Here is a 14,208-nt window from a genome sequence, read left to right as displayed (position 1 = left end):
TTTAAAATAGTTACTCCAGTCTGTCATGTATACAAGTCTCAATTCTGAATGAAACCTAAACAGGGAAACCAATCCGAATATACCAAAACCTTGTGTAAGAGACTAGAAATAAGCAGTACAAGATAAAAAGCAATGTATGAACACCTATGGATCAGTTGTTTCCTCAATTGCATTTAATTTGACTATTATAAAAACACACCCCAAAAGGTTGGAATTTTTTTTAAAGTATTTGTATTTTTTAGTGGTAAATTTGTAGTGATTATCCTCCTTGATGGTTGCACTGTTTTTGGTCTCACACTTGAAAGGGCTGCCCTGAAGAAGAGGAGGAGTGAAGAAGCAGTGCCAGACATTAGAGGTGTTTCTGCTGATGTTCAGTGACAACTGCACAGCAAAGACTGTGGCCTTAAATTGAGTCCAGGGTGTCTGGAAACCAGTGAGTGTTGTGACAGCTCACAGAAGCTGGGAACACGGGCAGTGGGAGGTGATTCCCCTGGCACAGACCAGTCCCAGGTGGAACTTCCCAGCCTCGTGCAGATGTACAGCTGGAAGATCTGTCTGAAAAATTGGCAGATCCATGAAATAAAAGGATCACAAAGAAATTAGAATTTTTAAAGGCAGAACTTCTAAAGACAAAACCCATATGTGGAAATTGTTTTACAAACGCAGAAGGATGTTTGGAGGTATGGATCTAATACAATTATAGTCAAGAAATTCCCAGGATTTAGGGACTCCTAGAGCTGGACACACTTTTTCATCCCCACTAGCTGCGTCTGCTGCTTCCAGAAGTCTCTAATACTCCAACAAAATTGACTTAACTGGGAAGTTGGCACTGGAGACACTGCTAAGATACGGGTGCAGGTGGCTTCTTCACAACATGGGTATTAAAAATAAAACATACGTATTATATATTTATGGGCATTGTATGTTTAGATTATGATGCGTAATATTGGCTTAGGTTTTATGGAGTAGGAGAATCTGCAGTGCCAGTTCTGCCACTGGTTTTACTCCTTCTGAGGGGACAGTTCCGTTTGATTTAATGGAAATGTCACTTGTGGCTGAACAGGCGTTTTTAGGACAGACCAAGGTCTGTTTCAGGAGAGGTTTTGAAGTTTGTCAGTGAGCATTTGGAGCGCACTCGCTCGGACAGTTTATTAAAGGTGTAATTATTCAAATGCTGTTGAAATGGAGCCGATAGCTGTGTTTGCAGTGCAGAGCTGCAGCAGAGGGGTGGAATTGTTTGGAATGGTCGGATCGGGCTCCGGCTGTCTGCGCTTCAGGTGGAGCACGGCTGTTCGGGCACTCTCAATGGCACTTTAATTGTATGTGCTGTAGCTGATAAGTCTAATTCAGGAAATGATAAATTGCTGGACACCTAATTTGTTTGCAAATAAGAAGTGATAGAGTATTTTATAATGAGTTGATCAGTGTACCCAGCCTGGTGTTTTAACCTTGAATGGGTATTAGACGGTTGGTGTTCGTTTGGCTGTAGTGGATTGAGTGTGCACAGAACCACAGGCAAAAACTCCATCATCCCTCCTGTGTCAGTACTTTGTCATTCACTGCTCAGGTGTGTTGGACCCACCCCGACCTGCAGCCTGCCCTTCCTTTGGTTTTGGGGAAGTGGCAGTTGTGTCAAACCCGACATTTTACGGCAATCTAAGGGCAGGTGTTTTCACAAAGAGTTTCCAAACCGCCGCAGAAATCCCGGATAGCCGTGGGCTGTTCCCCAGCGGGGTTTGGGCACCGCTTCGCTGTGGCTGTGCCCACGTCAGGGTAGGCTGCAGAGCAGGTGCCCCATCACTCAGGTGTCCCCAGCCCCTGGCAGCAGGGCACCCACACCCCTGGCTGGGTGGTGCCAGCAGCCCTGGGCAGCCCCTGTGCTGCTCCAGGCCCTGCCTTCTCCCATTCCAGGCTTTTCTCTTCGGAGTCCCCCAGAGGTCCCCGTGCCGTGACAGAGCCCAGCCCGGGAGGGGGTGTGCAGCCCCCTGGCACTGCCTGGGCTGGCCGCAGCCCCCACGGCTGGGCTGCTTTGGGGGACACACACTCCATCAGCTGATGGGAAACCCACCGCTGCTCTCGAGGGCCGGCTCTATAGACACGTGAAATACTTTTTTAATTGCTGGTAGCAAAGCAGGCGGGCAATCAATAGCGTCAGGCGTGCCAAACTCTCTGTTGACATTCAGCAGAGCCAAAAAGGCTGGTCGGAGATAAGGGCTTCCTGTCAGCAGTGCTCGCGCTAATTCATATTCAGACATTGTCATGTTCCATGATAAATGAATTCCTTGAACTATATTGATATAGGAGGTTAAACATTGAAAAAGTTGGGCTGAACTTTGACTTTAAATATTCATTAAAGCTAATTATGGATTTTATGACTACATGAATTACAGTTTCTGTGCCATCATTGGCAATTTATTTTAAATATATTTAAAGCAATCTTTATATATTAACTGTCACATTTAGTGAGGTAATGCAGTAAATGTTTACTCTGTACAGTAATTAAACTTTTATTCATCTATTTCCTTTTTGCATTAAATCTCCACAGATAAAATGGTGGACTTTAAAAAGAAATTATGCCAATTAACCGTTTTTTTTAAAAAACCTATACCTATTAAAATCTTCAAACTTTTGTGGCAAAATTTCTGTATAATTCAAGGAATAGTGCTTTTAATAGTGCTGGATGTGTAATCCATCAGAACCTATATTTTCTTTTGCCATCAGCACTAGTTTTCCCAGACGAGTCTTTCTCTATGGAATAATGAAAGAAATCTCTAATACCGTAATGAGTATTATTCTGGAACCTAATTAAACGCAATGAATGCTCGACTTCAGTCTGCTAACAGGAGAAGATGTCTGGTTTTTTCTCCATAATACATTTCTGGGGAGCTGTGAAGCTCCTCTAATGAGTGTGCTCCCCTTAGAGCATTGCTCTGTGTCCGTAGCTGCAGTACAGGTGCACACGCAGACGTGGTAGGAATGGCCAGGTCCTTCTGTCAGTCCGGAAAAAGCGTTTCGTTAACAGAGATAAAAGGCCTGGCCTTTCCCTGAGCTGCTGAGCGTTTCCATGAGGGCCGTTCTCACAAAAGGCAGGATGTGTTTGCCTGTGTACTCTGCAGTTAGTGACCGTGATATCGGAGCAGGTCCTGGAGTTTACAAAGGAAATTTTCCCTGCTCTCCCCACAGGCTCTTGGGTGCTGGCCTCACTGGTTTTAGGGGTAGAAAAGCCAAGCTGTTGGTCACAGTGAACAGGGGGACAGCAGAAGGATCTGTTCTACCATCTTGTGTGTTTCTTAAGAACTTGACCAAGCTCCACCTGAGTATTGCTCATGACCGTGCCACCTGACTTTCTGTTTTGGCATTGAGGTGCCTGCAGTGGCTGTGTGGTATTTCCTCATGGCCGTGGGTGTTGTCTGCAGTGTCCATGTACTTCTGGGCACAACTGGGCATAACTGGGCACCTCAGACTCTGATGAAGTCCCTTCTGTCTTGTCAGCTCCTGACTTTATTAGTAAGGTATAAATCAAGGATTCATAGAATCATCATTTGGGTTGAAAGGGAGCTCAAATCCCCTCAGTGCCACCCCTGCCATGGCAGGGACACCTCCCACTGTCCCAATGTCCAACCCCAGTGTCCAGCCTGGCCTTGGGCACTGCCAGGGATCCAGGGGCTGCTCTGGGCACCCTGTGCCAGCCCTACCCATCCTGCCAGGGAACAATTCCTGCCCAGTTCACCGGGATGATCAGTCCTGGGAATAACGTGGGCTGTCCTTGTATCCCCGAGACCAAAGGTTGGGATGGTCTAGAGGCTTCTGGCGGTGCTGAGTACAGTGACCTTGATACAGTTCCAGAGCCAGGGGCTGCCAGGTTGGCCTGATGAGTTGGGAACTTCCTGATCAGAGCCTGACTGTGAGCCATCCATTCCTTGCTGTGCCCTAAAGCTACTGAAATAGAATTCCCCCCTGGTCGTGTTTGCTGACTGCTTGGAAAGCCAAGCAGAGAAGCCTGTGGCTGCTGCCTGCGTTTCATCAGTGAGCCCCCTGGTGCAGCAGAGCTGGGGCAGCAGTGCCCTGTGCAGGTGGTGGGTGCTGTGCTGTGTCTGAGCCCCACAAACCAGGGTGTGCTCTGTGTGCTGAGGTCAGGGCTGCAGGCTGAGCTGCTCGGGGAGATGGCAGCAGCCTGCAGGGCACAGCTGCATCCTCCCAGCTGTGTGGGGCACTCACCCCAGTGGCCTCAGGGTCATTGCCCAGGATTCTGCTCTAGGAAGGCTGTCATCAGGAGGGCTGCAATACCCTACAGGATTCCTGCCTCTGCTGGTGCAGCCACTGATGTCCCTGGAGCTGAGGAAGGGGGGACAGTGTGCAGCATGACTGCTGAGCTTCCCTTGGAGTAGCAGCACCTATTTACAGCTGGTGTGAAACTGGTGCTAACAGCAAAAGTCATCCAGCTCAGCAACCTTTCAAGTGGAACAAATAATAGCTTTCTTTCCTTATGTTTGAGATGAAGTTAAGATGTTTGGGTGGTTTATAATCTGTAATGTGTTCCTGTGTTGTATCACTTAGATATTGTATGCGCTGCTGTTGCTGCTGTATGCACCAGTACTGCTTTTTCCAAAGGATATTGAACTTGTAAATAAGAAAATAAAGCAAAGCTCTTAGACTTTAAATTAATCTTATTTAACTTTCTTGTTAAACTGGCATTTTATGACAAATAAATTGAATTAACATAATCGCCTCAACAAAAGGGCCTAGGCAGTAGGCCCTGGAAGGCTTTTTTAATATATTTCATTGTGTTAGGGCAGGGAATTATAAGTGCACTCCATCATTTTTACGAGTTTACATTTATGTACCTAAGCCTGATTAAGTCTATAATAATGCGGAAGATAGCGATAGCTGTAATTTCCATTCCATTATAGTTCTGATTCTTTTTTGTGGGGTGTTTGGAATTGCCCAGTCCAGGCCAGTCTGAATGTTAGTGGTATCAGCTCCTGAAACTTGAGAGAGTTCTTTTGTCACTGTCACAGATCCATTGTGCACGAGTAGTCGATACTCAGGGCCACAAGTGTAGACTATCAAACCGAACTTCTGCTGCAAAAGTCTTAAAAATTAGCTTCTAAAAATGAGATTAAAACTGTACAAAGTCAAGCAACGATTAAATTGTGGCACTGGGAAATGAAGTTGTAGCTCAAGTCTGAATGGCAGTAGGGTTGTTAATAGAGTTATGACACCCTAAGTGAAACGGGGTTTAGAGTTTTCCTTTGTTTACTTGTTGATAGTCCACACAGAGAAGCTTTGGAGTTCACAATTCTGTCACCTCGATTTAAATGGTCACCTGTTTTAACATTATTTGTACCCGATTTGGATCGGTCACTGTTTCCAAATACTTTTTTTGGCTAAGTCACAGATTTCCATCTCAGCTGAGGCATGGGGAACTCGCGGAGAGTGAAGGGGAAAGTTTACCAAGAAGGGGTCAGACACAGGAGCAGGAGCTCCGAGGGGAAGGCAGCCCAAGCCCAGGAGAGCTCTGAGTCTCCTGGACAGTGCCGTGAGCAGCTGCACTGACAGTCCTGTGTGGGACAGGGACTGCACTGGTGGCCTCAGAGGTCCCTTCACAGCGTGATTCTGCTGTGCAGCATGGTGGGGAAAAAGGAAGAGCTCACTTTAAAACGTCACTGAGATGGTACAGATGGGCTGGACTGCCATGTGTTACTGGCATAGCCTAGGATTGCCCATTCCAGCATCCCTTTTTTACTTGCTTTTAGATTTTTCAGACTTGAGGCATTTGGGATGATACTTTTCAGATGCTTGCCAAGGCTCCTTTCTTTTTCTTCTGAAGGCCATTTAAGAAAAAAAAAAAAAAAGCTGTATTCTTATACTGAGTTCTTAAAGATTATGATTATTATATAGAAAAATGTTATCTTTATATATGTCAGATTTTGCCCTACACAGTGAAGAAAGAGATGGTCCAGACAGGAATGCCATATGGTGGCAGTGGTTTTGTCTTGTACCAGGATTTATTTTCTCCTGGCAATGTGTCCTTGTTGCAGCACACTTAACCTTGAGTCCTTCACAGGGGTGTCTCCTGCCCTTCCTTGTTTGCCTCCCCCATGTTATAAAAAAGAACCCCAAAGGCTGGAAGGACTCTGCCTGGGTCACAGGGACGTGTACCCATCAATTAAACATGTGGCAGTGTTTTCTGTTGGATGGACTAATATGTCAAGGAGATGGGCAGGACCTCGTGTTTGTGCCTTTGACAAATCAGCACATGTCTAATCTCTGGATGTGCAGCCTCTCATAAATAATGCAGCAGACACAGAACCGAGCTCTGCTGTGCTGGGAGGGGCTTGGTTGTGGGAGAGGAAAAGACACAGTGAAGCTAAATCATCCTTTTTGGTTAATGTGTTGCTTCTTCTATTCTTCCTAGTAAGAGTTTATCCAGTAACAGGCTGCTTTTTTCTCAGTTTCTGTTGGGTGCATCAGATGTATCTGAAGATGTATCTAAAGGCCTATCAAGATCTCCTTTTAATTTAATTTTTAATTTTTTTTTTTTTAATATTCCACCATAAAAATCCATTTGCTCTGGCTTTTTTCTTTCTTTTTTCTGGGAGCCCAGGGGTGGGCAGCCCTGGAGGGTGGCAGGAGAAGGGGCACGGGGAGAGGTGCCTGGTGCAGGAGGGCAAAGGGGACCTGTCCCTGTCGAGGAGCTGTCTGAGTCTAGAGTAGGGAAAGACCACGTCAGGCTGTGTTGGGAGGCTGTGGAGCCTCTTCTGCAAAGGCTTTAGGTGCAAGTTAGAAAACTTCAAAATTGCCATTGTTTCCTGTACCACATGCTCTAAAAGGTTTGGTTTTGCTTTGAAAGTGAAGAAGAAATTGTCAGCTTTTGATAAGAGAATTGAGGGTCTGTTTTGGGGGCTCAGAAAGGGGTGTCTGTGTCACTAATCACATCCATCCCTTTGGTGTTTAAATGCACACCTGGCAGTGCCCTTACCATGGTCAGTCAGCTGTTAGAGATCATCTTTACAATGACTGATCATTTTTATAGACCTTAGAAAATGTAAACGTCAGTAGTTTTATTTATTAGTATTTAATTTCTTGAGTTGGGATTATTTGCTAATTGGAAAGCCTGATCCTCTTTCAGGTCTTGTTAGCCAAAGCATGTATTTTTATAATTTCATGTTTTATTGTTTGTTTTTTGTTTTTTTTTTTTTACAGGCTCTAGGAAGTTTTTACTTTCTTCATGAATCTTTGAAAAACATCTACCAGTTTGATTTTAAAGGTAAGCAAAGGAATGAATTGTTTTTAATGGTCAGTTGGCTTTATGGACCAAGGCAGCTTTTCCATCCTCTTTTCTGCTGGTGGTACCTGGCAGTGTTTCCATGTTATGCAGACTCCTGTAAAATGCAGGTCCCTTGGTGACAGGTGTTGCTTTTCTTGCCTTTTATAGACCTTTTAGAAGAAGTCAATGGACCAGCCACAGGCTGCAAGGCAGAGCATTAATCATTCCCGTGCACCTTTAGGTCCACGGTGATCCCTGAGGATTTCAGAGCAGCTCTGAATGGCCACAAGGTTCTTCCGTGTAGATCAGATACAGGACCGAGACCTTAACTGTCCACAGTGATGGTCATTCTGCAAAGCAGCTGAGGTAGATTTATGGCTTAAATTACTTGGGAGCAGAGCAGGTCAGTAGGAGGGTGGCACTGTTTTAACCCACAGTGATCCTTTGGGTTGGAGGTCTTGCTGTGTCTCACAAGTTTGAAAGTAATGCTGGGCTATATGCATTAAATATTAGAAATATCATAGAAAATTACTGAATTCTTCCTGAGGTGAATATAAAAAAAGATTATATAAAATTTATGTTATTTCAGTTAAGAACTGTGTATATTTAAGACAAAAATACCCAGAGTTTCGTTTAGCTTACTGTGCTGAGTCATTAACAGTACATCTAGCATCCCGTTACTGTGAGACACTGTTGAAATGGTAGTGACAATGGACTGAACTAATTGTCATAATTATATAGATTAATTCTTTTTGTTCTCAGCAGACAGATTCTCTCTGCTCGTGTAGTTGAGGGTACAGGGTCTTCCTGCCCTGAAAGATTTGAACAGTAGCTCTGTGTATGTACAATTCAAAACTTAGCCAAGAATTTTTATAAAGTGAGAAAATGGAAGAAAAAAGTATAGAGGAAAATAGTTCATAGGGAAACAATAAACAGATGCTAAAAAGAAATGCTTTAAATGGTCACTGCTTTGTTTTGCTTGGCAAAACTCTAGCAGAGCCAACTGGAATGTGAACCGTGTTCATAAAGATGGGTTTGGCCCAAACATCATTTGGAAGGAAAAAACTCTTAATAAAAATCCAAGGAGATGGGTGGATTAGTGTTGTAAGTCGCATGCTGTTCTTGTAACAGAGCAGAATCCAGCTCCCAGCACAGGGTTTATAAAATATGACCCCAAAGGCTCCCATCTTTCAGTGGAAATGTAAAACTTGCCTCTTCTCTCATGACTATTGACGTTTTCACAGTGTATTAAGCTCTTAAATCAGAAGAAAAATCCAAATGGATACAAACATTCTCTGCACAAAAATCATTATGAAATTCTGGTTCTGCTCAAAAGCATGCAAAAAATAGATGTTTATACACAATTCAGTATTCCTGGAACATCACTGTTGCTTTTCAAAATTCACTGCACAGTTGGATGTGACTGAATACAGACTGGGAAAAAAAAAAGGATTGTCGCTGTTTTTCAGATCTCAGGAAGACATCTCCCCATTTTAAAATAGGAACAGTTTTCTCCTGCAGTCTCACATATTTTATTGCTATAGTGTAGATATGTTGGGCTGTTTTCACAGTGGTCAGAGGCCCAAAAGTTTGCTTTCAATTTAAACTAGTGCCAAACTGTCAGTTCTGAAGGGATGTTCTCTAAGAAGGGGTTTAGGCCTGTTGACCACTTCTGTTTACAGAAGGAATCTTGTTCTGTGGTGTGAAGTCAGCCCTGGAGCAGACCTGGTGTTGTGCTGCTCAGCAGTCCTGGCAAGGAGCCTGTGTCCCACTCGTGGTGTGGATGCCCCGGGGGTGATGGAGAGGTGCCTCCCTTTGCCAACTGCTGCCTGTCAGTGAGGTTCTCCCAGCAGATGCCTTCAGTCCTTACCCTTCTGCCCAGTCTTCTCTGTAACTCAAAAGGCACCAGGATGTCTTTGCTGACACTGTTAAACCTGCTGAAGGAGACACATCCATCCACGATCTACTTCGAATGAGGCCAGATCAGTTTGTCAGGGTATTTGTTCAGTCATCCTGTAGGAGCCAGGCCTCAGTGGCTGACAGATAAAGACTGATACCTTTTATTTTCCTGAAGACATAGTGCTGCATTACAGTAAATGCTTCCTCAGATATCCAATAGGACTGAACAGTTTAGGACTCATGATAGAACTTGGAGTTTTTCTCTTACACTTTCCCTGTTGGAACTGAATCCAGTTGAGTGGGTCCAGCATAATGGCAGCTGTACATCAGCCTCCCGAGCTCCTGTGTCAGAGTTCAGCTGGGTCAGGTTCTCACCTTAGATGTGCCAGTACCTTGCTCACATCAGGTGAGAAGTGTAAAGTGGATCAAGGAGAACCTCTCCTTCATGTGCTGAGTAGATCCATAGGAGTCTGTTGTTTCTGTCTCTGATGAAACTGCTCATTAGAGACTTTGGAAAGCGATGGACATCACCACTGAGTCTCTTGTACAAGTCCAACACGTGTTCCAGCTATTGAGGTCTGTGCCTTATGTGCTGATGGTCAGGAAGGGTTGATCTGAGCCTGGGGGCTCCAGGGCCTCAGAGCAGCTGAGGTGGGATTTGGGTGCAAGGGCGTACAGAGACCAGGCTCACAATTAGGGCTCCAACACTTTGGAGGGCTCTGGACAGTAGAAATGACAATACCCTAACTGTGTAACTTCAGGGTGTCTGATATAAACAGGGGTCTTTATTTTTCCCCAGACCACTTCAGTGCTTGCACATTTTTGATAAGATCCTGTTGATTTACCAGCTGTTTTGCAGATGCTGCTGCTTTGCCAGTAAGTGTGAGAAGATGTTTGTAATGTTGAGGTTATGTATATTAATTTTGGTTTATTTCTCTTCCTAGCTAAGAAGTATAAAAAGGTTACTGGGAAAGAAATCTACTCTGACACTTTAGAAAGCACGCCCATGCTGGAAAAAGAGAAGTTCCCACAGGATTATTTCCCCGAGGTAGGTACAGAACTGTGAAGCATTCCCAAATACTAGGTTTTATTCTGATTTCCTTTGGCTACTTTTGAGCAGCTCCTCTCAGTGATAAGGGCAGGATGGAATCTTGGAATTTTGGAATTTTGTCCGTCAGTTTCTTGACACCTGTCATATATGTTTTAAGTGATGGCATGATGTACCAAAATCCAGTAAGGAATCCTTGTGAAGGTGAGGACAGTGCAAAGACTCCTTTGTGCACGTGAACCCCAGGAATGTGGCAGTGTGCCGTGGCTGGGCTGTCTCAGCAGCCCTGCTCCTGGCAGTCCCTGCAGCCACGGGTGGATTCTGTCCCTCGCCCTGTGCGAGGGACACCTGGCTCAAACACACCCTGCTGCTGTCCCCTGAGGCTGCCCTCACACTGCCTTTTGTGCCTGTCCTCAGAGGAGCTGGGGTGCTCAAGGTTTGAGATTGATGGACTTGTGAAAACCAGAAACCCACGCCGAGCTGAGGGGCTTCTTGCCCTGCGCCTGCAAGTGCAGACTCTCTTTTCTTGGATGTTTCCTTTAATTGTCTCAGTTTTAATTTCTTAAGAACATCAAGAACATGGGTGTTTAAAGGTTAATATTCTCCTCAAACCAAGTGAATAAATTTGTTGAACTCCTGTAACATTTGTGGAACAAACAGGCATCTAATTAGGCTGTAGCTGCACTTGGAAAAAGACACACTGTTACATGTCACTACTTTAATAAAAGGAAGAACAAAATAAACTCCTAAAATTAATTTAGAATTTGTAAATATACACACTTAGAGATATTTACACAGTGCTTGTGTGCTTGGCAGAGCATTGCATAAATAGTTACGGGATTGATAGGGTGAAGGTTGTTCTTTTTCTTGACTCTGATACTAAATTATTTATTTTTATATCTCAGTACTGGAAGGAAAAGTGCCTTTGACATAATTTTGCAAAGCATTTACTTCCTGTGAATAAACATGTCCAATACTTCTTTGAAGTGAAGTGTCCCATCATTCTGAGGGATTCTGGGGCAGTTCTCAGGCGTTGGTTCTTCCCCAGCAGTGTGGTGCCTGCAGTGCACAGCACAGTGAGTGCTGCCACTGTGCCTCAGCATGGCACAGGCTGTGCATGGCTCACTGATACCCAGGGACAATGATTTCCTCCTTTATTTACTTCACCAGGAGACTGGCAAAGCTGTAGCTTGGTCAGCACTGTTCATTGCCCCTCTTGCATCAGCGGCTCTTCACAGGCTCCTGTGCTGGGGTCTTGGGGCTTTCCCACACAGTTCTGTGTGCAGGAATGGTGTTCCCCTGCTCAGGGAGGTAATTTCACTAATGCTCAGGGGTCAGCTGTGCCCATGTTCATTAGCAGCTCCCCCTCAATACACCCTCCTGAGCTGCCTCTGGGGCAGGACCACGGGGGCTGTGGGCTCTGGAAGCCCAGGAGCTGCCTTTGGAGGCTGAGACACCCTCATACTGCTCCCACTGCTTCCAGAGCCTTGAACGACTGTTCTAAGCAGAAACCTCTGTGTTTTCATGTCAGGGATAGTGTTTACCTGGAGGAGGAGCAAACAGAAAAAGAGAAAATCTGCAAATATATGGAATTAAGTAATGAACGAATCTCTGAAGCGCCTTGAAATTCGGTTCTGTTGCTGCCTCCAGCACAGTCTCTGGGGATGCTGCTGCAGCCAGAGCCATGGAGCAGCCTGGGGCTGTGCTCTTGCAGAGCTTTGCCCAGGAGGGAAGGAGGCACGGGCTCTGCAGTGATGTGAAGAGCAGCAGCATCCATTCTGCAGCTCTGGACCTTGTGTGCCCTCCTGCCCTGCACCCTGCCCTGGGCCAGCCCAGGATGTTTTCATGTGGCTTGAAAAGCTAGGAAATAATTGCAGTGATTTTTAGACTATGCTGTTTCTCTTTGGAACTGGAGACCAGAAAGTGTCTCAAACACACAGATGCAGCAACAGCAAGAAACAGCAGGGAGATAGTTTTAGTTCTCACATGCATGTTTTCATATGCAAAGCTAAAATTAATCTTTCTATCACATGTTTTCTCTCTAGACCAACGTTAGTAATAGCAATAGTAATTAGAAGGCCACAAAATAGTGTGTATTTTGGAAATTTGGGGTTACCCAGCAGTAGGCACGAGCAGCATATTTGCCCAAACATTGGATTGACATGCTCTTGTGTGTTTTAGCCAGACCTTTCATATCACATCTGCAATTTTTTGTATGAGAAATGGTTTAAGACTGATTTCTTTTTATTGCAGCTGTTTAAGGATGATCTAAAAGTAATTACAGTGATTGAGGCATAATGCAATTCAAAATAATTACAGCCCACTGCATATAAAACTAACAAAACTTTCTGCCGTGATTTATGGGTCCTCTTGGCAAGGCATAAACCTCAAATGATGCCTCTGGGAGCAACACTCTAGATAATGTTAGGCCATTTTAAAAAAAGCAGATTTGTGTAGTCTATCAGGCCTGAGTAATTTTTTTTTCTCATAGTGAGAAATTGGTTGTTATCATAGATCACAGATACTGCTCAAAGCTCTTATGAAAGATGAATTAATTTCACTAATGCTTTAATGCAAACCTTTCATGGAGGAGGCTGTATGGTGATAACCTTACTGCGGTCTCTCCTTTCTCAATTATGATTTATGTTGTCTTTTAGTAGATGAAACTGCCTGTATTCACAATCCATCTGCTGGCTAAAGGAATCCTATTAACAGAGGATCTGAGAAGAGACTTAATAATGTAAGGTGAAAGATGTGGTATCCCCTTTCTGGGACATGAAGTAGGATTTTTTTTTTTCCTATTTTGAAATGTAGATCACTCTCTGAGAGCATAAGATGACCTGTGTCATCTCCACCTAGTTTTATGCTGGCTTACAGATGGTGTAGCAGCTAGTGACTATTTGTTAAAGTAAAATAAAGATTGTTGCTTTGAAACCTGCAATAAAACCCAAATTTCTCTTTCCTCCTTCCGAAGCTATAACTCTTCTTTACATTCTGTTTCCAAAACTTTCTGAGCTCCAAATACTTCATTTAGAAATACTAAAGCACACACACAATCCAAAAATACGGATCATATCATCAAAACAGGAAGGCATGTTTTCCACTGCAGTATGTGGCTGAGGCTGAGGATGAGTCTTCACATCAGAGCTGTTGAGCCCGAGCTCCTGGGCTGCATTAGGAGGCCTGGAGCCTGCCAACTTCTGCATTCCTCATGTTCAAAAGACAAGTTATTGGGAAGTGAATTGTTCACTGAAGTTAAAGGAATTAAGTGTGTTCAAGTTATTAATAACTGAAGGTAGATTGCAGATTGGGTCATATGCCAGTTGCACAGTGAAACAAGTGCTATTTTGACAGTACAGAGGCACAGGTTCCTTCTTTATTCACCTTTAGCTGTGTCACCTTTTCCAGTGTGAGTTTCAGCTCCTCCCTGGTTCCCTGTGCTGGCTTCTCTCTGGGCCAGGTAAAAAGCCCAAACCCTCCTGGTTCTGTCCACCACTTGTTGCTTTTTGGCAACGACTCAGTCTGGACCATTATGGAGCTGCTGACTTCAAATAGTTACTGAAGCAACTGATCTAATGGAAGAAAGAAAGTCCTTCTGGGGTAGGAACTACATTCTACCTTGTTTTTAGGGCAGGTTGCCATAATACAGCTGTAGAAAGAAAGTGATTTTGGGGCAGGAACTACATTCTACCTTGTTTTTAGGGCAGGTTGCCATAATACAGCTGTTTCTCCTAGGGAAGAAACTGTCTAGGGAACAGTGAGCATGTGGTGAGCACGGGGACATGGGCTCCTGTGTAAGGCTCTGAGGAGCTCTCACCACAGCAAGGAAGGGTTGTCACTGCTGGGTATTGCTCAGCACCTTGGCTGCTCTTGCTGCCAGTATTCAGCTGATTCCTGTGTCAGGTTTCCCTCTGGGCTGTGGTGTTCCTTTAAGGAGCTGCAATTACACTGCAGTCATCACCACTTTAATATGTCTTTCCTTCATGCCCTG

General features: G+C 44.5%; 1 protein-coding gene across 6 annotated transcripts in view; it reads left to right on the top strand.

Moving 5' to 3' along the window:
- The window catches only part of INPP5A (inositol polyphosphate-5-phosphatase A), a 188,596-nt gene that overhangs the window by 92,476 nt on the left and 81,912 nt on the right, over positions 1–14,208 (top strand). For all 6 annotated transcript variants that reach the window (XR_010744086.1, XM_066323376.1, XM_066323374.1 and 3 more), the window contains exons 5-6: positions 7,207–7,270; positions 10,114–10,217. Coding sequence is in view for 5 of the 6 variants with exons in the window: in XM_066323376.1 (XP_066179473.1) it covers positions 7,207–7,270; positions 10,114–10,217 (168 nt within the window). In the remaining variant the exon portion in view is untranslated. The remainder of the gene's footprint in view (positions 1–7,206; positions 7,271–10,113; positions 10,218–14,208) is intronic.

This window comes from Sylvia atricapilla, chromosome 8, assembly GCF_009819655.1.
Source record: "Sylvia atricapilla isolate bSylAtr1 chromosome 8, bSylAtr1.pri, whole genome shotgun sequence".
NCBI classification, from domain to species: Eukaryota; Metazoa; Chordata; class Aves; order Passeriformes; family Sylviidae; genus Sylvia; species Sylvia atricapilla.
This window is presented reverse-complemented; position numbering and strand designations above follow the sequence as displayed.